This window comes from Herpailurus yagouaroundi, unplaced genomic scaffold (genome assembly GCF_014898765.1).
Source record: "Herpailurus yagouaroundi ecotype Mexico unplaced genomic scaffold, PumYag 195, whole genome shotgun sequence".
NCBI classification, from domain to species: Eukaryota; Metazoa; Chordata; class Mammalia; order Carnivora; family Felidae; genus Herpailurus; species Herpailurus yagouaroundi.
The window spans coordinates 3,180,119-3,203,556 of NW_024412426.1; the positions used below are offsets into that span (position 1 = coordinate 3,180,119).

At 35.9% G+C, this 23,438-nt stretch overlaps 1 protein-coding gene across 5 annotated transcripts in view; it reads left to right on the forward strand.

Annotated features, from left to right (window-relative positions):
* RCOR3 (REST corepressor 3) overlaps positions 1–23,438 on the forward strand; it is a 53,625-nt gene that overhangs the window by 2,984 nt on the left and 27,203 nt on the right. For 4 of the 5 annotated variants that reach the window (XM_040446376.1, XM_040446377.1, XM_040446373.1 and 1 more), the window contains exons 3-7: positions 6,843–6,920; positions 9,528–9,580; positions 11,935–12,096; positions 13,521–13,645; positions 14,401–14,479. In XM_040446376.1, the coding sequence (XP_040302310.1) occupies positions 6,843–6,920; positions 9,528–9,580; positions 11,935–12,096; positions 13,521–13,645; positions 14,401–14,479 (497 nt within the window). Of the gene's footprint in view, positions 1–6,842; positions 6,921–7,289; positions 7,473–9,527; positions 9,581–11,934; positions 12,097–13,520; positions 13,646–14,400; positions 14,480–23,438 lie in introns of those variants that run through there. The other variant, XM_040446378.1, reaches the window with a different exon arrangement.

Sequence of the window (23,438 nt, forward strand, 5' to 3'; positions counted from 1 at the left end):
AACCTCATCTAGAAGTTTTCTCCTTAATCATCTGCAGAAGAATACTGAGCCCAAGGATGCAACTAAAACCAGTTATCATTTAAACCTAGGTGGACTTTTCTATAGCCATCGTAAGCAAATCTTGTCAAACAAATGAAGATTATCAGTTGTTAGATACCTTTTACGAGGAAGTATTGAATCTCTACACCTTTCAACATAGTACCATTGTCTATTTTATTGAGTGTTGTACTGTTGTGTGAAGTTTCTACTTCATATCAATTCAATGTAATTCGCTGAGAAATTAAAACATTTCATTGGAAAAAGGAAAAGAGATCTTCATTAATTAATGGTAGAAATTGAGAAATGGTCATTTCCTGTCTCCTTTTCTCTTCTTCAGAGACATCATCTTTAGTCTTGTTAACCACTTCATAGAGTTTATTCACCAGTAACCATGCAAGCTATTTGGAAGAAAAATTCCTTAGCTACCAAGATTATTATGATCAGAATATAGGAAAATTAAAAGAGGATTCGTGTGTGTCTGGAGGATATTTTTATTGGGGGAGATGATAGCGATGGTAGAAATCAAACACAGAATGACTTACTAAAATGGGTATTTTAAAAAATATGAGAAGAAGTGTGATTTAAGTTGGAATTACTGAATATAGGAGATTAGGAATAGTTTATGTTAATTAACAGATCATTGCTAAAAAGACCTTTATAAAAATTTACTGATTGGATTTGATTATTTTCTCAGGTGCCTTTTTTTTTTTTTTAGATTTTTTGCTAGGTCTTCCCAACTTTTATTTAGTGCCTCCTGACTATTCATCAATCAAGGAGGAGCAGTTTCCTGTGGTGATTATAGCCTCAAATCGTATTGTATGCCTCTTAGTTAATAGGGCCTAGTGACCTCGATGACCCATCTGATGTATCCAGACCTTTGTTTTCTCATGTGTCAATGGGAGATAATGTTAACTATATCATAAGATTAGATGAAAATTAATGTCTATAAAGCAGCGGTCTACAGATGTTTTGCTTGTATATCCATAAAAGAATTTTCAAAAAAAAGATTTTCTTACATATTTTTGACATCTATCACTTGTTGCTGTGTTTAAATAGTTGAAAAACATTATCTCCAGTGTATTGAAAATATTAACACTTTGAAATAAAATTGTTATATCCTTATTTTAAGTGTATGAGATTAAATTTACTGCAGTAATATGATAATATCTATTTATAAAAAGTATGAAATGGGGCACCTGTGTGGCACAGTCAGTTAATCTTCCAATTGACCTCAGCCCAGATCTAGATCTCTGTGTCATGAGTTCAAGCCCCGCATTAGGCTCTGCACTTGGTGAGGAGCCTACTTTAAAAAAAAAAAAAAAAAAAAAGAATGAATAGGCTCACAGTCTGAAAGTTTACATTTTTCCTTTTTATCTTTTACATCATTTCCGTGCATTTCCCCCACAGGATTTTATATTTTTTTGCTTGAAGTGCTTTATTGATCTCTACCACTGTAATATGTATTCTTGTGAACCTAAGGTTCTAAGTGTTAAGTCTCTTCTGATTTGAATGATTACAATTATTGTGTAATTGATTGAAATTGTAATAGCTATGATCCCTTGAGTAAAGGAGAGCCTTGCAAACACCCCTTGTTTGGCACTACGGAGGTTTAAGATTTTAGGCAATGTACTCTTGTCAGATGTGGGAGGGGGTGAGAGCTGCTTTTTTAAGTGAGAGAAGGTATTTGTGAAGAGGGTCAGAGTAGAATGAGTATACAGCTTAGACTGCAGGTGAGTTCTTAGGCAGATTTTGTGGGAAAGGGAACATAGGGAAGTTAAAGGGAAAATTGATTCCCATAAAATCTATTTATGCTCATGGACTCCTTGGAAAGTCTTTGTTTATCCCAGTTTGAAGGTGGTGAATTAAATCTATAAATTGCAGAATGTTAAAAAATATTTGGTATGGGGGCACCTGGGTGGCTCAGTCGGTTAAGTGTCCGACTTCGGCTCAGGTCATGATCTTGCGGTCCGTGAGTTCAAGCCCTGTGTCGGGCTCTGTGCAGACAGCTCAGAGACTGGAGCCTGTTTCAGATTCTGTGTCTCCCTCTCTCTCTGCCCCTCCCCTGCTCATGCTCTGTCTCTCTCTCTCTGTCTCAGAAATAAACGTTAAAAAATTCTTAAAAATATATATTTGGTATATCTTCATATTCTCAGTATTTAAATTCTTATTTTAGAGAGAGAGAGAATGGGGAGGAGTGGCAAAGGGGGAGAGAGAGGGAGAGAGAGAATCTTTAAAAAAAATTTTTTTTTACTGTTTATTTTTGAGGGAGACGGCATGAGTGGGGGAGGGGCAGAGAGAGGGGAGACACAGAATCTGAAGCAGGCTCCGGGCTCTGAGCTGTCAGTGCAGAGCCTGATGCGGGGCTCAAACCCACAAGCCATGAGATCATGACCTGAGCTGAAGTTGGACACTTAACCAACTGAGCCACCCAGGCACCCCTAAAGAGAGAGAGAGAGAATCTTAAGCAGGCTCCATGCTTAGCATGAAGCCTGATGTGAGGCTCAATCCCACAATCCTGGGGTCATGACCTGAGCTGAAATCAAGAGTTGGATGCTCAATCAACTGAGCCACCCAGGCATCCCAGGATTTAAGTTCTTTATATAGACTATTTATCCCAGGATTTCAGTCAAAATCCTTATTTTAAATGTCTTAAATCTGAGAAGAAATAGAAGATTTTTATTTTTGTACCTATTTTGAAATTTCCTATAGATGTCGAAATCCTGGCTTATCAGAATTATACCTTTGGTTTTTAGTTGTTGGTTTTTCCCAGTTGGTCTCATAAATGTACTTTATCAACTGCAGTTAAGGATATCTAAAACATTTCAAAAGGATTAAGTTTTTAAGTGTTTCATGCTTTTAAAAACCGTTTAATAATTTTGTTTTCAGAACTGTTTTTTTTTTTTTTTTGTTTCAGAACAAAAATTCTGAAATTTTTGTTTCAGAACTGTTTTCAGAACTGCTACTATATAGTTTTTTTACATGATGGTAGCTTGCTGTCTAGGTTTCTATTTGTTTTTTCATCTCTTTAGAAGATAGGATACTTCTAAGACTGGATTATTTTGTGGTGAGTCAAGTTTGATTCTCAGTATTATTTCTGAGTACCAGACAGTTTGGGGATATAATGTTAAATATTAGTACACATAAAAGAAAAATAACCATTGAGTTTATGTCCTTTTAATATTTTTGTTCAACTTTTATAATGGAAAGGATAAAACTTTATGGGATGCAAAGCATCCTGAGGGGTACATTGTTTTTAATAATACAAGTTACTTTCTCCTCTTCTTTTGTAGGAGAGGAGTCAGGTCTGAGTTGCTAGTCACTTCAGCTATCCAATCTCATTTTCAAGGGGTTGGTGAGAGGAGGCATCAGCTGTTTGTGTTCATTTATGTTGTTATCTGATTGATACGGTGACTAGAAGCCGTTTCAGAGATAGAAGGGAACTCAAGAAAGAACTGTTTTCAATAAGCATATACTTATGCTTAGAAATGTCCTGGGTAAAGCTTACTAGATGCTGGGTACTTTGCATACATTAATTCGTAATTTTTTTTTAAGTTTATTTATTTTTGAGAGAGAGAGAGAGAGAGAACACTAGCAGTGGAGGGGCAGGGAAAGAGAAGGAGAGGTACAGAATCCAAAGTAAGCTCCGGGTTCTGGGCTGTCAGCACAGAGCCCAACATGGGGGCTTGAACCCACAAGCCGTGACATCATGACCTGAGCCAAAGTCAGACGGTTAACTGACTTAGCCACTCAAGTGCCCCATAATTCATTAATGTTTAAATAATACTGTGAAGTAGGTACTCTCATCATTGTGGCTTTTTTTTTTTTTTTATGTTTTATTTATTTTTGAGAGAGAGAGAGAGTGCAGGGGGAGGGAGAGGCAGAGAGAGAAGGAGACACAGAACATGAAGCAGGCTGCAGGCTCTGCACTGTCAGCACAGAGCCTGATGTAGGGCTTGAACTCATACCACGGGATAATGATCTGAGCCAATGTTGGACACTTAACTCACTGAGTCACCCAGGCAACCCTCATTATCCATGTTTTAGAGAAGAGTTTAAACTGAGGCACAGACAGCATAGATAAATTTCCCCAAGATGATAAAGCTAGGAAGTGGCAGAGGTTGGATTCAAACTTGGAGTCTGGCTGTATAATGGTTACACTCTTAACCATTATGCTAAAATATCTCGTTTCCTATGAACATCAATCATCTCTTAAGCCTAGTTGACACATACATGATTGAAAATGGTGAAGTCTAGTTCAAGGGTTAGGAAAAGAACATTGTGAAATGCCTAATTAGGCATTCTCTACTACCAGACATGATTACTCTCCCTTATTAGCACCACCCCCCTACCCCCATATTAGAAGAGCTGTTAGTCCCCAGTTTGGATGTCAGTTTTTGTCAGATCAGGCCCTTAATTACAGTGCTAAGAATTTTTTTGGAAACTTAACTGTTATTCTTCATAGGGAAAAATACAAAAAAAAAAAAGTTTGTATCTGTGTAAGGAGAGACATTTCAGGAAGATATTTTAATTCAGATTTTCTTTAATGCAGGAATCAAATGCAAGGAAATATGTTTAAATATTAAGCATGATGTGCTCTTAAGACTTGAGACTTATGGAAACCTTTGTTGCATTCCTTATTCTATTAAGTAGGATTTAAATTATCTTATTGTCATAATCCATTGTGAAAAAGGATCAGTGCCATGCTAAAGATTTGAAATTTAGAATAATCACTAGAAATAGCAGTAGATAAGAGGTTTCTAACACTTAGATAGCATGTCTGTTTTATTTCCATCAAGTGGCTGCCTGTTTTGCTTTTGTGTTTGTATTTTATGTGGTTAGAAATTTAATTTAGATCTTACTTTTGAAGTTTTTTTTTTTTAAAAACTGGAATTTGTTTTCATTGAATATGAATTTTTCATAATGTACTCCTAACTTGCATTTTTGTAAATTTTCAGCTTTTACTTTCGTCCTCTTTTATTAAAGATACTTCTGACAGGGATGCCTGGGTGGCTCAGTTGGGTAAGCATCCAACTTTGGCTCACGTCATGATCTCACAGTTCGTGGGATTGAGCCCTGCGTCAGGCTCTGTGCTGACAGCTCGGAGCCTGGAACCTACTTTGAATTCTGTGTCTCCCTGTCTCTGTGCTCTTCCCCTGCTTGCACTCTGTGTGTGTGTGTCTCTCTCTCAAAAATGAATAAAGATTTTTAAAAAAACCTTTTTTTGAAGACCTTTATGACAAATTGCAGTAGGTTTTGCTTTTCGATTCACTTGTAATTATGGTTTTTCTACTACTTTGGTAGTGTTCCCTCATTTCAGATTTCTCCATCCTTAATTTTTCCTTACAGTAAAACACATATATTTTTTCAACAATTTTAGCTTCATATATATCACATATATCATTCTCTAACTATAATTTGATTATACATATACAGTAGTGATGTGTAATGATTCTCCAAAAATTAAAAACTACTGAACTATATTAAATTATTGTTGGATAGATAACTTCTCTAGTTTGAGATTGTAGTAGTAGTTCTTTACCCCTGGAAGTGAATGTTTTTTATTCCAAATATCTTATAACTTTATGAATGATTACAGTTGAACCTGAGAATTCTGTTAATGTTTTATGTGAACACTTTTGGACTTCTTGTCATTAGTGGTGGTAGCTATCAACACCTCATAAAAGTCAGTTATGACATATTCAAACACAAGTCTTCAAGTGAGTAGGTGGCAACAATGCTTCATTTCTTGATGGTTTTAATTAACTTGAATGCACCTAGGAATTAGAAGCCAGAAAAAGACCACCAAGTAATTAAAAGACAGAACCCATGGGCGTGTACTTGGCATTGGGATAGCTGTGTCAGCCTTACATCCATTCTGTGCTTATTTTACATGCAGTTCCAATAGAGCTTGATTTTTCTGACTTTTTAGATTATAACAGATTAGAAATAAGAAACAGTAATGGCGTGCATCTACGTTAGAGGTAGACTCTCAGGTTACATTTCAACAGCATTATTAACTTTTACAGTTTTTTACTTTGTTTTCCTCTTACACAGAGTACATACTTTTATAAATATAAACTAATAAATGAAAATGCCGAAAAAGAATAGCTGGCAGATTCACAAGGAGTAAGACTAAATGAAAACCTTAAAAAGCAGGCATAAGTATTTTTAAATTATGGTAATCTTGGCCCATTTAGATATGGGGCAAAACAGAAATAAGTTACCACCTGATGTATTCTCTAGTTTTTAACGTCAGAATTGGGGCACCTGGGTGGCTTAGTCAGTTGAGTGCCCGATTCTTGATTTCAGCTCCGGTCATAATCTTGTAGTTTGTGGGATCCAGCCCCCTGTTGGGCTTCTGCTGACATTGTGGAGCCTGCTTGGGATACTCTCCCTCTCCCTCTGCCCCTTCCCCGCTCATGCTCTCTCTCAAAAATAAATAAACTTAAAAAAAAAAGTTTTTAATGACCCCTAAGTAATGTACAGAAGATCAAACCAGGTTTATTACCTGCCAAGAATTAGGGCTATATGATGTACTTAAGAAAGTTTTTTTTTTTTTTTTAATTTAAAGAGTGTAAACTTTATTGGGGGTAAATTTTAGTGTTTGTGAAATTTTCTTCAATTCCATAAATGAAATATTTAGTATATTTAATGTGAGCCTGTTTTCCCTTCTCTGTTTCCCTGTACTTTCTTTGTCCTTTTGCAGGTACTATACTAAAATAGAGATAAAGCTTGCTTTGTTTATATTTATTTTGAATGTAAATAAAATCCATCATATTTAAAGTAATCAATTTTTTCCCCAGGTGCTACAAAATACACAGATAAAGACAATGGAGGAATGCTTGTATGGTCTCCGTATCACAGTATCCCAGATACCAAATGTAAGTTTTCTGAAATTGAATGTTATGTCCATAGGGATCTATCAACCAATTCAAAATCCAACCTATATTTGTTTTGGGTTGCTTAGATTCTCGTAAGAAAACGGTTTGCTTTTGTTTTGTTTTGTGTTTTGATGGAGGTTGTTATATTAGAATGTTTTTCCTTTTGAAAGATAGTGGGTTGATCGTTCCAATTTGTGTCAGTCCCAGGAAGACTGAAAATACCTAGGATCTGATGGCATTGCTGCTTAAATCCTCAAGCAGGGGAGGGAGTTACTATGTAGACATCTGCACAGGCTTTTCCTCAGTATATGGAGCTGTAAAGAAATGCCTTCAAACTTCAAAGACCCCACTATCATTACCATTTTAAAGAGGAAAGGGGAAAGAACTGACTTCAGCAGCCATCAATCAGGTCATCTTTGAGCTCTCCATTTCTGGACGGAGACCTTCTGGATCATTGACCATGCACTTCTTGAATCATGGTGTGGCTTTAGACTTCAATGTGATGTAGCGGACCTGATCCTTTGCGGCACATCAGATATAGGAAACGTGCAGGTAACAAAACTAAGATACCCACCCCTCCATTCAGTTATCATTGAATTTGTTAAAACCCAAACAAAAACCACCACACAATTATTCTTGCAGCTATAAAATAAGCTTGTCTTTTAAAAATATTTGCTAAATCTTAAAGATGTCCCATGATGGTTTATTTAGTTCCATGAAAATTAATGATGTCTTATATATCATGTGCATAAGTCTAAGCATACTTATTGATGCAATAAGAGAACTAAAAATGGAAAATCGAGTATTATGCTGCATACCTGATAATTCCTATTTGATGGAATACCAACAAAAAAGTCTAGCTGGTAATCTAGGAATTACATGCCCTTGAGGCATTCTTAACAGAAAACACAAAATTGTACATTTGGCCTGGGACTGTATACTGAGAACCCTGAAGGAGATTATCAGGTTTCTCTGGTTCAGTTCTCATTACAAGCAAAGGTTTTCATTCATAAACTGAGCATCAGGGTATCAATGGCTTTTGCTGTCTTAGCAGTGTTTTATACAATGGTGCATTTCTTAGCAAAGTGGAAAACAAAATTCAGAAAGCCACCATATCCTGATTGTGTGGTATCCATGTAGAATGTCCTAGACTGAACATCTAGTGCAGTGGTTTTCAGCCCTGGCTGTGCATTGGAGTCGTTTGGGGGAACTTTTAAAAAACAGTACTGATGTCTAGTCTCTATCTCAAACCAATTACTTCAGAATCTTTAGGGGTGGAGTCTGGACTTACTTTTTAAAAGCTTCCTCACTGATTCTATGCATAGCCCAGGTTGAAAACCACAACTGGTATTGGTTAGCCTTCTGTTTATAGAACTGTAAGACATTTTTGTTAAAGTTAATCAGCATGTATTTAGACCTGTCTTGTGTTTTAATGCTACGTGAAGTTCTAAATGAAATATAATATTTGGGTTTTCTGCACCAATATTTGGATCCCTGCACTAGGGAACTATATAGTAGCATCCATAAAAAATAGGTGTTATTCTAACAACATTATTGTTATAATATCTTGTTTATATATTAAGCTATATTATATTGACTACTAATAATAGCAAACTCATATAAAGTACCTAAAATTATGTCAGTTGTTATTCTAAGTACTTGATGTATATTAGCTCATTTAATCCTAGGAAGAAGATACTGTCTTAAAGTGAGGAAATTAAGGTATGAAAAGGTCAAGTTAATTGCCTAAAGTCAAAAAACTAGCAGCAAGGCTGAGAATCAAGCCCTGGTAAACTAGCTGTTCTGGGATCAGAATTCTTAACCTCTGCTTCTCCAAATATGCTAAAGGAGAATTTTATATATTAAAAAATATATAATATACTTTAAAAAGGATCAAACAGGAGTGACTATGTGGATTTCACATAAAACCGAGTCCTGCTGAATGAAATGGCAGATGTCTCAGCAATGAGGCCTTGAAATACCTAGTACATAATCATTGAAGCTGTGCTTATCTAAGTAATTCTGTTGGCTTGATTACATATGGAAGTTGAATGAAAATGGAATATTTAGACACCTTCTATATGGCCTGCAGGAAGAGCTGAAGAAAATTTAGGGATACTGAAGCACACTTAAATGTGTTATTATGTATAGCTGGCAAAACCATAGATAAACTGTCCTTTGTACAGCGATCAGAAAGGGGAAGGTAAAGACTTGGGCCAACTCTTACTACGAGGTGGGGTCCGAAACAGCTAAGTCTCTTCAAATAAAGATTGCAACAGAAAATGAAGAAATTATCCAATATTTTACATGTATTAGGCTCTATAGACTACATACCAATTGGTCTTTTTTGTACACAAAAATACTTGTGTAATGTCATTGAATTTAGTACATATGTGCTGTATAATCATAGCTATAAATCATAGTAGGTAAAATTTTAAACCAAGTAAGCTTCTAATCCTGTTCCTAGAAGTAAAAGTCTTTTTTTTTTTTTTTTGTAATGACTTCATGGAAAATGAATTCAGCTATTTTTTTTCACTTTGTTAAAAAATGTAGACCTGAGAAAATGAAGTAAATAATAATTAATTATATAATATTGTTTCATTGCAGTGGATGAATATATTGCAATTGCAAAAGAGAAACATGGCTACAACGTGGAACAGGTGTGTAGAGAAATGTTCTGATATTAAAGCTTGCCTCAATACTTGGTGAATCCAAAGAATATCTCCTGGTTGTTTCTGTCCTAAGAAAGTGTAGTTCAACCAATTTTGTAGATACCACAAAAGTCCTAGCAAAGTCTGACCTTTCAGAATAAAGGATTTTGCTTTTATAAACACTTTTGTTTCAAGGACTTGAACATTTTTCTTTCAGTGTTTCTGTTTGTTACTCTACTGTGAGTTCTAAAAGTATCTGAAAGCCTTTAGGATGACTCTGACAAATGTTTACCAAAAAATGGAATTGTTTGTTTGTTTATTTATTTATTTATTTATTTATTGAGTACAGGTAATTTTCTGTGATCTTTTAATCTAAAAGACCTACAAGTTAAACTTTTTATTGAAAGAAATGTTTAAGACTTTTAAATTTTGAATAAAATAATTCATAAAGAACATTTTTAAAAATCAGATAGCTTTTTTTTTTTTTTTAATTTTTTTTTTTTTCCAACGTTTATTTATTTTTGGGACAGAGAGAGACAGAGCATGAACGGGGGAGAGGCAGAGAGAGAGGGAGACACAGAATCGGAAACAGGCTCCAGGCTCTGAGCCATCAGCCCAGAGCCTGACGCGGGGCTCGAACTCACGGACCGCGAGATCGTGACCTGGCTGAAGTCGGACGCTTAACCGACTGCGCCACCCAGGCGCCCCAAAATCAGATAGCTTTAAAAGGACAGGGCTCCTGGGTACCTCAGTCGATTGAGTGTCTGACTCTTGGTTTTGGCTCAGGTCATGGTCTCACGATCTCACGAGATCTCACGATCTCATGGTCCACACTGACATTTCGAGGCCTGCTTGGGATTATCTCTCCCTCTCTCTCTGCCCCTTTCCTGCTCTCTCTGTCTGTCTGTCTCCCAAAATAAAGAAATAAACTTTAAAGAAAATTTAAAAAAATAAAAGATCTATATAGCAGATGGTTCATTATCTCTAATAATGAGGGAATGAAGAATATGAAAAATTAAAAATGAAATAAGAGATTTTTAAATCTCTTCAGCTAATTATTGGAATGACCTTTATCAGAATTAATAGTAAAACAAACAAATTATTGATAACCTGTATTATTTGAGAATTAACTTTATAGTCTAACATGTTAAATACTAAGAAATCATTTCTGTGAAATCGAGATGTTTATCTAAATGTAGTTACCTTTTGGGGCGCCTGGGTGGCGCAGTCGGTTAAGCGTCCGACTTCAGCCAGGTCACGATCTCGCGGTCAGTGAGTTCGAGCCCCGCGTCGGGCTCTGGGCTGATGGCTCAGAGCCTGGACCCTGTTTCTGATTCTGTGTCTCCCTCTCTCTCTGCCCCTCCCCCGTTCATGCTCTGTCTCTCTCTGTCCCAAAAAAATAAATAAACGTTAAAAAAAAAAAAAAAATTTAAATGTAGTTACCTTTTTTATGAATTTTGAAGCCTTTGATTATATATTTTGTTTTTAATTCTTGACTTTTTGTTTAATGTTTGAGGCATTAATCCTTGAAAATGTGACAGCACATATGTTAATTTTCTTATTCATTTTAAAGGAGTATTACCAAAGTACAAAAATTAATTTTAAAACTCATTATTTAAAAAGTTGCTATATCTCTTCTTAAAAAATGAAATGTGTTAGTACCTTATAGTAAAGGTAAAGGTCTGTGACTTACTTTAATCATAGAAGGGAAAGTTGTGCAATAGTTAGAAATTACCCATTTCATGCTTTCTTATGATTTGGTAAACAAGTCATTGGAGTTATTAATATGCCTCATAAAAATTTTTTGTGTATATTTTGATAATGAAGAACTTTAAGAAATATATATGGTAAATAATAAGGTTGCAATTGAGGTACTCCTTGGAACTATTGAGCTGGTGATATACTTTTAAAAGGTTAATACTTAAAACATGACTATGTTTTGACTGAACACTTCTAGTTTTGTGTTATGATTGATAGTTTCATTCCCATATTTACTAGATATTTTTCCTTATAGCATGTTTTTCTCTACACATTGACAAATGAGTAAATGTGGGTCAGAGTCTTGATATGAGCCTACAAACCTGCTTTAGTAATTATAGTCACTCTCCTCAGCTCACTGTTTTTCCTAGATTATGCAGCAAATGTGGTATGTAAGAACATTCACTGTTCTGAGGCCCTGTTTTAAAAGAAATAAATAAATGAGGTCTGCTACCTGGGCATCCTTGATTAAAAGCCCCAAACTGTGAGTGTATTTTCAGTTGAAGTCTTAGGCTTAAGATTTTAACCTAATTTGTGTTTAACTCTCTTAAGTGTGATGGAACATAAGTCCATTAAAACCAAAGGGGAATGATTTCTCTTCAAAGGCACTTGGCATGTTGTTCTGGCATAAACATAACATTGAGAAGTCCCTTGCTGATCTCCCTAATTTCACTCCCTTTCCGGATGAGTGGACAGTGGAAGATAAAGTCCTGTTTGAACAAGCCTTTAGTTTTCATGGGAAAAGCTTTCACAGGATTCAGCAAATGGTATGGTAATTTTGGCTTTACTGTGTTTCATACCTGAAAGATATCTTATGCTATCATTAAACACTTTCTGATTATTAAATACAAAAAAGTTTTCAGTCTAATTTCCATTTTTAAAAATATTTGACATTTAAAATACCTATATACTTGCTTATGGTCCTATTTTCTACAGCCATTCTAAAGCATGACAGTTAATGTGCTATTTCATTATAAGTCATGTTTTGTTTTGGCTTAAATGTATGTGTAATAGAGTTATTAAATGTGCTTGTTCTAGGGAAAAAATCATAATTTCAATTTTATTTTTAAATGTTTCATTTTTTAACATTAGGATTTTATTTTCTAATTTATATTCCTTTGGATATGAAAATCAATTTTTAAAGTTCTGTATTTCAATATTGCACAGGTGCTGTTGCCTTTTTTTTAAGGAGAAAAACCCTTTATTTCTATTTTTTAAATTTTTAGTATGGTGTCAAAATAATATAAACCTGAGAAGTTGCTGCATTAATGGATGAATGGATGAAAAATTATATAATGTTTACAAATATATATAAGTGTGTTCCATTAACTGAAGAGAGCCTTTTTGATTGGGAGTGCGTATCCTTGTTTGCTAGGATGACAAATCAGTGCATGATCATTAGTCATTTTAATACCCAAAGACTTTATTTGGTAGCTAAAGTCTGTTTGTATTGTTTATCATCTTAAAACCTGGATTTAAAACAAAATGATTAAAAGAATTCATTGTTAAGAATTGAATAGCTTTTCTTGAAAACATTATGATAAGTGACAGAAGCCAGATATAAAAGGTCACATATTGTATGATTCCATTTATATGAAAGGTCCAAAATAGGAAAATCCATAGAGACGGGAAGTAGATTACTAGTTGCCAGAGACTGGGATAAGAGAAGACCAAGGAGTAACTGCTAATGGGTATGGGGTTTCTTTTTGAAGTTATGGAAATGTCTGGAATTAAAGAGTGATGGTTGCATAACTTAGCAAATATACTAGAAACCACTGAATTGTAAACTTTAAATGGGTGAATTTCCTGGTATATTGATTATGTATCAATTTAAAAATTCCAATTTATAGAGGAGGGAAAAAGTAACTCTTTAAGGAAAATATGTATGAAATGCTAACATCATACTGAGGGACATCTAGGTGCATTGTTACCATGTTAGTTTGTGACATTCTTCTCTCCCCTCCCCCCCAGAACAAATAGGAATAGTCATTCAGAAATGTCAGTGACACAGGTGTGACGGTTTCCTGTGACTGTAACAGCACTTTTTAGTTCTATAATTCATAAAGGTACCCATGAAAATATTTTTCATCTATCACTTTATGTATCAAAGAATAATATCAGAAATATCATTCATTCTGTTAATCAGTTTATGAATTAAACTTGCTGATATTGACATGATTTTTTTTTCAAGCTTCCAGATAAGACAATTGCTAGCCTTGTAAAATATTACTATTCCTGGAAAAAAACTCGATCTAGGACAAGCTTGATGGATCGCCAGGCTCGTAAACTAGCCAATAGACATAATCAGGGTGACAGGTAGGTTGGATGCTTTTATATAGTTATATTGTTAGAGACATTGGATTGGATTGCTTACATTTCCCAAAGAAGAAAAATTATCACAACACATTGTAAATACTTTTTAACCTTACATTCATGTTTCTGCTCTGACAGGAAGAGTTGAGTGATCAGAAGTCTTAAGAGCAAGAACTTTCTGCAACTCTTTCACTGTTAGTCATAGCCAGCAAACTTGCAGCTGAGTTATATTGGAGCTGTGTTTAACTGTACTCATGATGGCTTTCTTTTAGTATTGCTGTATTCAATACATATTTTAGAATACATTAAAAAGTATATTCTCTAGAACATGGCTTGCCTGAGTACAGTAACCTGAGTAATTGAAATCCACATTATTTCACCACTTTCTGGTGATATAAAATCATTTTGCTTCCTGGTGTTTGTCTTTATCCTCCAACTGGAGAACTGAAATCATGAGTATTATATCAAATTAATATATGTGTTCTCTTTCCCAATGATACTCTTTCTAAATATTTTTCCTATTGGGTCTCTGCTTTTTAGGTAGAAATGTTTGCTAAAATGATTATATGTGCCCAAAAGGATCAATGTTTCCAAATACTACAGAAATTTAAATTATAGAAGCTCATCTTCCCAAAGACAGCTCGTGTTTTGTTGGGGAATATTTAGTGAGATTATTGGCAAGGTGTATTGCAATTTGATAAGAGCCCTGGAATAGAATAAAAATGGAATTAAGTTTACTGATCTTTGTTTCCTCTCAGCGATGATGATGTGGAAGAAACACACCCAATGGATGGAAATGATAGTGATTATGATCCAAAAAAAGAAGCCAAGAAAGAGGTAATGATGATCATTAGAGTGCTTATAGTTGTTCTACAAATCCATGCAAAAAAGAATGAATCGTATTTCTTGTTAAGGAAAACATTTTTATATAATGGCATAGGAAGTAGTAAGTTTCAGTGTTAGAGGTTTTTGAAAAAAAAAATAATATCTAGAACTCCTAGTTAGCCAATAGTTTAAATAATTGTTGGCAGGGGGGGACACCTTGTGGCTCGGTCAGTTAAGCATGCCAGTCTTGGTTTTGGCTCAGGTCATGATCTTGTGGTGGTGAAATCGAGCCCTGCGTCAGGCTCGTCTGTGCTGGCAGCAAGGAGCCTGCTTGTGATTCTCTCTCTCCTGCTCTCTGCCCCTCCTCTGTGCACACTCTCTTAAAATAAGTAAATTAAAAAAAAAAAAATTGCTGGGTTATCTCATCCACTTAGAAGTATAAAAGCCCTGCCACAATCCCTAGTCTTTAATCCAGAGAAAAGAAAACCACCCTCAGATGATATAATATGAGTATAGTATAGTGTAAAATTACACTTTCTGGTTTTGTTACATAGTTTTTCTTGAAAATACTTTTTTTGTTCCATGTTATAGCAAATTAGAAATTACAGATCTTTCTCAGTCTGTAATGGGGTTACATCCCAATAAACTCATTGTAAGTTGAAAATATTGAAGTCAAAAATGAAATTTAATACAGCTGATCTAGCGAACAGTATCCCTTAGCCTAGCCTAACTTAAACATGCTCAGAACATACATTAGCCTACAGTTGGGCAAAATTATCTAGTACAGAGCCTATTTTATAATATAGTGTTGAATATTTCATGTAATTGAATACTGTACCAAAAGGACAAAATAGAATGGCTGTCAGTGAATCAGTTGTTTACCCTCGTGATTGCGTGGCTGGCTGGGAGCTGCAGCTCACTGCCACTGCCCGGCATCACGAGAGAGCATCATACTGCATATTACTAGCTCGGGAAAAGGAGCATTTGAAGTCCAGTTTTTGTTGAATGCCTGTGGCTTTCACACCATCATAAAGTTGAAAAATTGTAACTGGAGCCATCATAAATTGGGGACTTTCTGTAGTAGTGGTATACTGATAGCAGTGAAAATTAAAAGCAGCCTCAAAGGAAGAGATGGAAGAATCCCCAGCTAGAAAAGCACCCATATTCCTCAAAATGATAATAATATGACTTAAAGTTACTAAGCAAAGGCTAAATTGTTATACACACTCATTTATAAAAGCAAGGAATTATGTAATTGTACAAAATAGACCCAATATTGAAGGGTAAAAGATTGTGTTATAGACAGCTGTGGAATGGTGAATATTGAAATTGGGAGACAGAATGTGACCTCATCCTGTTTAATGACCCCTATTCCTCTTAAGGAACTCACTGCGGTGGCCTGTCCTGGCCCTTGGCCATCATCTTAAATTCTCATCAGTGACAACTTAAGGATCCTACTCTTGCCTCAATTTGATATGTAACTAATTTTCTTACTACTGCTAAATGTTTTCAAATTACTTGATTCCTTAATTTTTTTCCAAGTCTGCCTTGTTTCCCTGAGCTATAGACCCAAAGATCAACTACTTAAATTGCTCTCTTCCTAGTATCTTTTAAGTCCCCATGTCCCTATTTTGCATACCTTCCCTAACCCTGTAAACCCACACTGCTTCTTCAGTTGCTGTTCTTGGTCTGAGAGGCACAGCAGGAGAACATGGCACAATCATGTAAATTGTTGCTACTTAGAAAAAATAGCTTCAGGTCTCTGTGTAGTCCTTAATGCCTGTTTTTAACCTCTCAGCCTCCAGGTTTTCCATTGGTAAAATGAAAAAGAATTGTTCTGGGAATCAGAGAGGTAATATGTATAGAATCACTTAGAGTACCCAGGACATAATAAATCCTGAATAAAAGTTGCTGGTTTTCTGTATACATCATCTACCGCTTCTCCCCCGCCCAAAATCTCAACAGAGAACTTCATCTACTCCACAGAGAAAATATCAAGCAGGAGCTCCCTTACATTCCAGCAAAGTTTTTGAAGTCAGGGACTGAGTTACATTGTGTATCTTGTATCCTAGCACGTTACACAGTACTCATTGTCCACTTCTTTGTCAGTATTTGAGGTGATCAGACTTTCAAAAAATGTTACAGATCTGTCAGTATGAAATGATATCAGGAACATTTACTGAATGAAGTCTGCCTAAAGGCCTGTCTCACACAGTAACAAAGGTCCCTTCCCTTGTGCTATATAATTCCATTGCTTGTTTGATCCCGTCTATCCTTTCATGTCACATCTAGAACTTTTCCCATTAGTTATCCCTCTCTATGCCATATTTTCAGCCTTTTCTTTTTTTTTTTTTTTTTTTTTAATGTTTATTTTTGAGAGAGCATGAGTGGAGAAGAGGCAGAGAGAGGGAGACACAGAATCTGAAGCAGGCTCCAGGCTCTGAGCTGTCAACACAGAGCCCAATGTGGGGCTCGAACTCACGAGCTGTGAGATCATGACCTGAGCTGAACTCTGATGCTCAACCGAGCCACCCAGATGCCCCTCAGCTTTTTCATTGCAGCTCAAAAGTATGTCCAGGTCTTCTGTTTAAAAGCATAACTATCTTAGGGTGCCTGGGTGACTCTGTTGGTTGGTTAAGAATCTGACTCTTGATTTCAGCTCAGGTCACAATTTTGAGGTCATGAGATCGAGCCCCACCACAACCGAGCCCCACATCAGACTCTATACTGAGTGTGGAGCCTGCTTTGGATTCTCTCTCTCTCTCTCTCTCTCTCTCTCTCTCTCTCCTGCTCTTCTCCCCTGCTTGTGTGCACTCGCTCGCTCACTCACTCTCACTCAAGTAAAAAATAATAGAAAAGCATAAGTATCTCTCTACCAGTCTAGAAGAAACTCTCGTCCTTAGTACTACTTCACTCTTGACTTTGCTTCAGTCAGGCTTCTATCTTTTCACTTCACTCAAACTATGGACAGAGGTCATCAGTGACCTAACTGCCATATCCAGTGATTGATTGTTCATTGTATTCTACTTGTGCTTTCTTTATCATTTCAAGTAACTCACCCCTCCCTTCTTCCTGAAAATCTGTTCTTTGATTTTTGTAACACGATTCCGCGATTCTTGTCTACTTTTTAAACTGTTGTGTCTCAATTTTGGTGACTTTTTTTCTTTTTCAGTTACTATTTTAAACTATACTATTCTATACTTTCTCAATTCTGTTTGTTTTGTCATTGTTTTTAATTTTTTCTCTCAAGTATAAATTTTGTCCTTTATGTTGTATGCCATTGCCTTATTTTCAGGTTTTCATCTCTTTGAATTACTGGAATGTTCTGTCTTCTCTCCTTGCTTCCAGACTCTTCCCACCACCCCTTCCAGTCGGTCCTATTACTGAAGCAATCTTTTGAAAACCAAATTTACTGCTGGCAACCTTTTCATGGCTTTGTAGGATTAGGATAAAACACAAAGCTCTCTAGTGAGGCATTCCCTACCCCACCCCACATATTTCAAATTACTAGCAGTGTTTTAGATAAGTTTTTTAGTTCCCTGGCTTTTGTCCTGTGGTTATGTTAGTTCTCTCTTTTTCTGGAATTCTCTTTCTTCCCAAACCTGCCTAGCTGTGCTGATAGCTCAGAGCCTGGAACCTGTTTCAGATTCTGTGTCTCCTTCTCTCTCTGCCCCTCCCCCCCCACATGCTCTGTCTCTCTCAAAAAATAAATAAACACTTTAAAAAAATTTTTTTAAGCATTCTTTTGGAACAGAGCTTCTCAGGTTTAGCAGGTTTTAATATTGCACCCATAAGGGGCATGTAGAAATTATGAAGGGGTTTTCGTTAGTACGATGATTGTAGAGCACTCCCGGTATGTGGTGGGAAAGGCATGCCCACCAGCTCTCCTGCAATGCACAGCACAGATTTTTCCCACCAAAATGCCACCAGTGACTTGATGGAGTAAGTAATACCCTAGCAGTATTTGGAATGGAATTATTCTAGGGTATAACCATGTTCAGCTTTACTGGGTAATGGCAAACCATTTTCCACATTTGATGTACAGTCAACCCTTGAACAACATGGGTTTTGAACTCTGTGGGTCCACTTACATGCAGATGTTTTCAATAAATCCAGTACTGTAAGGTTTATTTTCTTCATAACATTTTCTTTTTTCTAGCCAAGTTTATTTTAAGAATGCAGTGTATAATATATACAACATACAAAACATGTGTTAATTGTATTGTCAATAAGGCTCTGGTCAACAGTAGGCTATTAGTAGTAGTTAAGTTTTGGGGGAATTAAAGGTTACATACAGATTTTCGACTACAAGGAAGGTCAGTGCACCCATCCCCTACATTGTTCAAGTTCAGTTGTATTTCTTTTGGGCCATAGGGTACTTATTAGCCACTTGCCAATATGTGACATAATCACTTATAAAATGTTACAGATATGGTAATATGAAATGGTGCTGTCTTCTCAATTTCATCAAATTACTAATGATGCTGAATATTTTTCTGTCTATTGTGTCTTTTTTAGAAAAAATGCTATTTGTGTTTGTTTTTTATCTTCTTTTCTGTTGGGTTTTTGTCTTTTAAGACAATATAAAAGTTTTCTTTAATATTGAATTCTTTATGTATTTTGGATACTAATCCTTTAGTTAAGCATGTTGCAATATCTTTTAGCAGTTTGTGGTTTATCTTTTAACTCTCTTTACATGTTTTGGTGAACACCTGTTTTGTCAGAAGCGTGTAAATATTCAAATTTCAATGTTCTTTTATATTCTTCAAATTTTAAAGTTTTGCTTTTTACACTTAAGTCCTTGATCTGTTACTAATTTAGTTTTGTTCATGTTGTGAGGTAGAAATCCATTGTTATTTTTGTTTTCTAATATGGAAGTGAGTTTATCTCTTTTAATTGGTCTGCAGTGTCAGCTTTATCATATATGAGGTTTTGTATATACATGGCTATCTAGTCTGCTTGTCACTTAAATATCCCCTGTCCCACAATGTCTTAATTACTGTATCTTTATAATAAGTCTTGTTAGCTGATAGGTTAAGTCCCACTGCTTGGTGTTCAGATCCTCTGTGTTCCTCTCTCTCTTTTTGCCTCTCCCCTGTTTTTGTGCACGATCTCAATCTCTCTCAAAACTAAATAAAACAAAAAGAGTAAGTTCTTTGACTTTTGCTCTTGAGGCTTAACAATTCCTAGAAAAGCCATATTAGATATTCCTTTGAATCTACATATAGAAGTGGAGATATACAAATAGGGAGAGATGAAACTTTTGTGTAGTTTATTTGTAGATAAGTTTACATTTCCTACAAAGGTATTTATGTTATCTGAAAATAATAGCAGTTTTATTTCTTTTCAATTCTTACCTACCTTTTAATTTCTTCCCTTATTGAACTGGCTAGGTTCACCATTATTATGTTGAAAAGAACATTATGATAACAAATGTTTTTACCTTATTCCTAATTGTAGAGGGCATGGTTTTTATGTTTCAGCATCGACTAGAGTATAATTGAAGGTTTTCAACTTGCTCACATGACTGGTAGTTGATATGCTAGCTGTCAGCTGGCATTCCTCTCTAGCCTGATGGCCCGTGAGTGATCTGAGTTATCTGGCTTTTTACCATGGGCTGGTTTTCTCCAAAGCATTCATCCCAAAAGCACTAAGTGGAAACTACCCAGCCATTTCTGGCCTAGCCTTGGAAGTTATTCAGCATCACTTCTGTGGGTTGTAAGTGAGTTACTGAAGTTGATCCAGAATCGAGGGGAGAGGATATAGATCCCCACTTCTCAGTGACTGGAATGTTGAGGATTTTGATGACATGTTTTGAAACCTCCAGGTTTAGAATATGGAATATTCAGAAATGTTTTTCCTTATGTGCTTGAGAAGAATATATACCCTTTTGGTTACAGGATTCTGTCTGTGTCTATTAATTGTAGCTTGTCCGTTCTGTGCTTGAAGTCTATGTTCTCTTACTGCTTGCTTCCTTGCTAGCATGGTTTTTGTTATCTGCTTACTGATCAATTAATTGAGAAGTGATGTTTTTGTGATATTTTATGTTTTGAAGCTATTATTAGGTACATAGAAGTCTAGAATTATTTTATCTTGCTGTTGAATTGAACCTTTTATCAATATGTAATGACCCTTTCATCTCTTGTAATGTGTTCTGCTTTAAAGATTATTTTGCCTGGTATCTTTCATTTATTAAGTATTTACCTGGTATATCTCTATTATTTTCTTTCAGCATTTCAACAGTGTTCTCTGTGAATCACTGATCTATGTGTATTTTTGTTCTTTCTTGTTCTTACCTTTTGACTTGTTTTTTCTAGTTTTGTTTCTCTTCCTTCATGGCTTGCTTTTTTTTTTTTTTTTTTTTTTTTTTGGCATTAAGACTGCAATTCCTGTTCCATTTTTTTAGTCTCTGCTAGTTTGGGATGTTTCTGTATTTCTATTCTTATTGTATACCCTGGAAAATTTTCCTGCATGTTTAACTTGGTGGAGGCTTTTTTGGTTTTTGTTTTTTGAAATAGGCTACACACCCAGTGTGAAGCCCAGTGCAGGGCTTGAACTCAAGACCCTGAGATCAAGACCTGGGCTGAGACCAAGAGTCAGACGCTTAACTGACTGAGCCACCCAGACGCTCTCCTGCATATTTAACTTAAAATCTAAATTAATGACTTTCTGATTAATACAAGGCCCTTAGAATATGTTGACTTTATTCACTACCCTCCTCATTTATATGCTATTTTTGTCTAATTTAAGTTACATCTTGTTTTTTAAAATCTCATATAGTTGTTCTTTATTTACATTTATACACGTGTTTAAAATTTACTCATTATTCTTTCTTGAATTTTAGACATTTCTGCAAAAATCATTTCCCCTTGTCCTGAAGTGTATGTATCTTCTACAAGTTAAATTTGTGAGAATCTGTTACTTATAAACACAGTTAGTTTTGGTATGTCTACATCTCTCTTGTTCTTGAAACCCTGGTTTTGCTGAGATTAGACTCCTAGGTTGACAGTTAATTATTTGAATATAATATTCTACTGCTTCTCATTTCTATTGTTGCTGCAGAGAAGTCTGCTGTCAGGCTAATTATCATTCCTTTGGAGGTAATTTGTCTTTTTCTGTTTTTATGGTCTCTTCTTTGTCTTTTTTTTTTTTTTTTTAAGTTTATTTTGAGAGAGAGAGAACACGGGCACGTGTGTGATGTGGGAGACGACAGAGAGAGAAATCCCAAGCAGGCTCCACACCACCAGGAGTACGGAGCCTGATGTGGGGCTCAAACTCACACTGTGAGATCATGACCTGAGCTGAAGTCAGATGCTTAACTGACTGAGCCACACAGGCACACGTCTACTTTGTCTTAATGGTGTTTCACTTTTTTTTTTTAATGTTTATTTTTGAGAGAGAGACAGAGTGTGAGCAGGGAGGGTCAGACAGAAAGAGGGAGACATAGATCCAAAGCAGGCTCCAGGCTCTGAGCTGTCAGCACAGAGCTTGACGCGGGGCTCGAACTTGTCAACCAGGTGATCATGACCTGAGCCGAAGTCAGACACTTAACCGACTGAGCCACCCAGGCACTCCAGTGGTGTTTCACTTTAATGTATCTGTGTGGAGCTGGGGTTTTTTGTTGTTGGTGTTTTTGTTGTGTTTTGTTTTGTTTTGTTTGTTTTTGTTTTGTTTTGTTTTTTGTAAACTTGTTTTGGATTCATTGTATTTCCTGAATCCTATGTCTTAAGTTCTGTAAAATTCTCACTGGTTGCCTCTTTGAATATTATGTCTTCCTCATTCTCCCTATTCTTTCCTTTGGGAATCATTTTAATGGACTTTAACATGTCTCTTAACCATCTCATTTTCCATCTTTTTGTCTTTCCATATTTCTGTACTGCATTATGGTCATTTTTACATGTGTGCAGTTGCTGCTGTTCTTCTGAGCTCTGTCTAATTTTCTGAGTTTCTAATCACGGAATTTCTAATCTTCTTTATACTATTTTTTTTTATTTCTAGATGTTCTATTCAGTTCTTTTGCATATCTGCTTAGTCAGTTCTGATAGACTCATAAAAGAATGTTCCATATTTTCAATTCTGTCATTTATTTCTTTATGCACATGTAACACGTTGTATTTTCTTTATCCAGTAATTCTAATATCTTCAATCTTTGCAGATCTAATTCTGTTGTTCTGCTGTCTGTCACTCATGGGACTTGTTTGCAGTTTGTGGTTGGGAGCTCATTTTCCTTGGAACATACTTGTGGAAAACTTTTGAGACGTGGGTTTAAAATTCATTCTTCTAAGGGGTACCTGGTTGGCTCAGTTGGTTAAGCATCCGACTCTTGGTTTCAGCTGAGGTCATGATCTCACGGATTTGTGAGTTCAAGCTCCACAGCACAGAGCCCACTTGGGATTCTCTTTCTCTCTCTCTCTGCCCTTCCCCCACATGCACATGGATGCTCTCTCTCTCTCAAAATAAATAAACTTTAAGAAAAAATAAATAAAATGCATTCTTCTAGAGACACTTTGCATTTGTTTTTGCTAAATGTCTGAAGGCCCTACCAACCTGAGGCCCTTTCTTTCTTTCTCTCTTTCTTTCTCTCTCTTTCTTTCTAATTTATTTATTTTTAAGAGAGAGAGAGTGTAAGGGAGGGGCAGAGAGAGAGGGAGACAGAGGATCCAAAGCAGGGTCTGCACCAAGAGCACATAGCCGGATCAGGGCTCAAACTCACAGTGAGATCATTACCTGAGCTGAAGTCTGACCCTTAATCAACTGAGCCACATAGATGTCCCCCAGTGTGAGACACCTGTTGTCCATTGAAGCATGGGTGTTAGGCAAGTGCCAGCTCCTGCATACTCACTTATCCCCTTGGATTCCTTTTCTAAAGAATTGGAGCATTAAATCTGTTCAGTTGAAATTAGGTGCCATTCAACCTAGTGGGCAGTTTCAAATGGATTCCTGTCTCAGAAGCACAGAATAACATTGTATT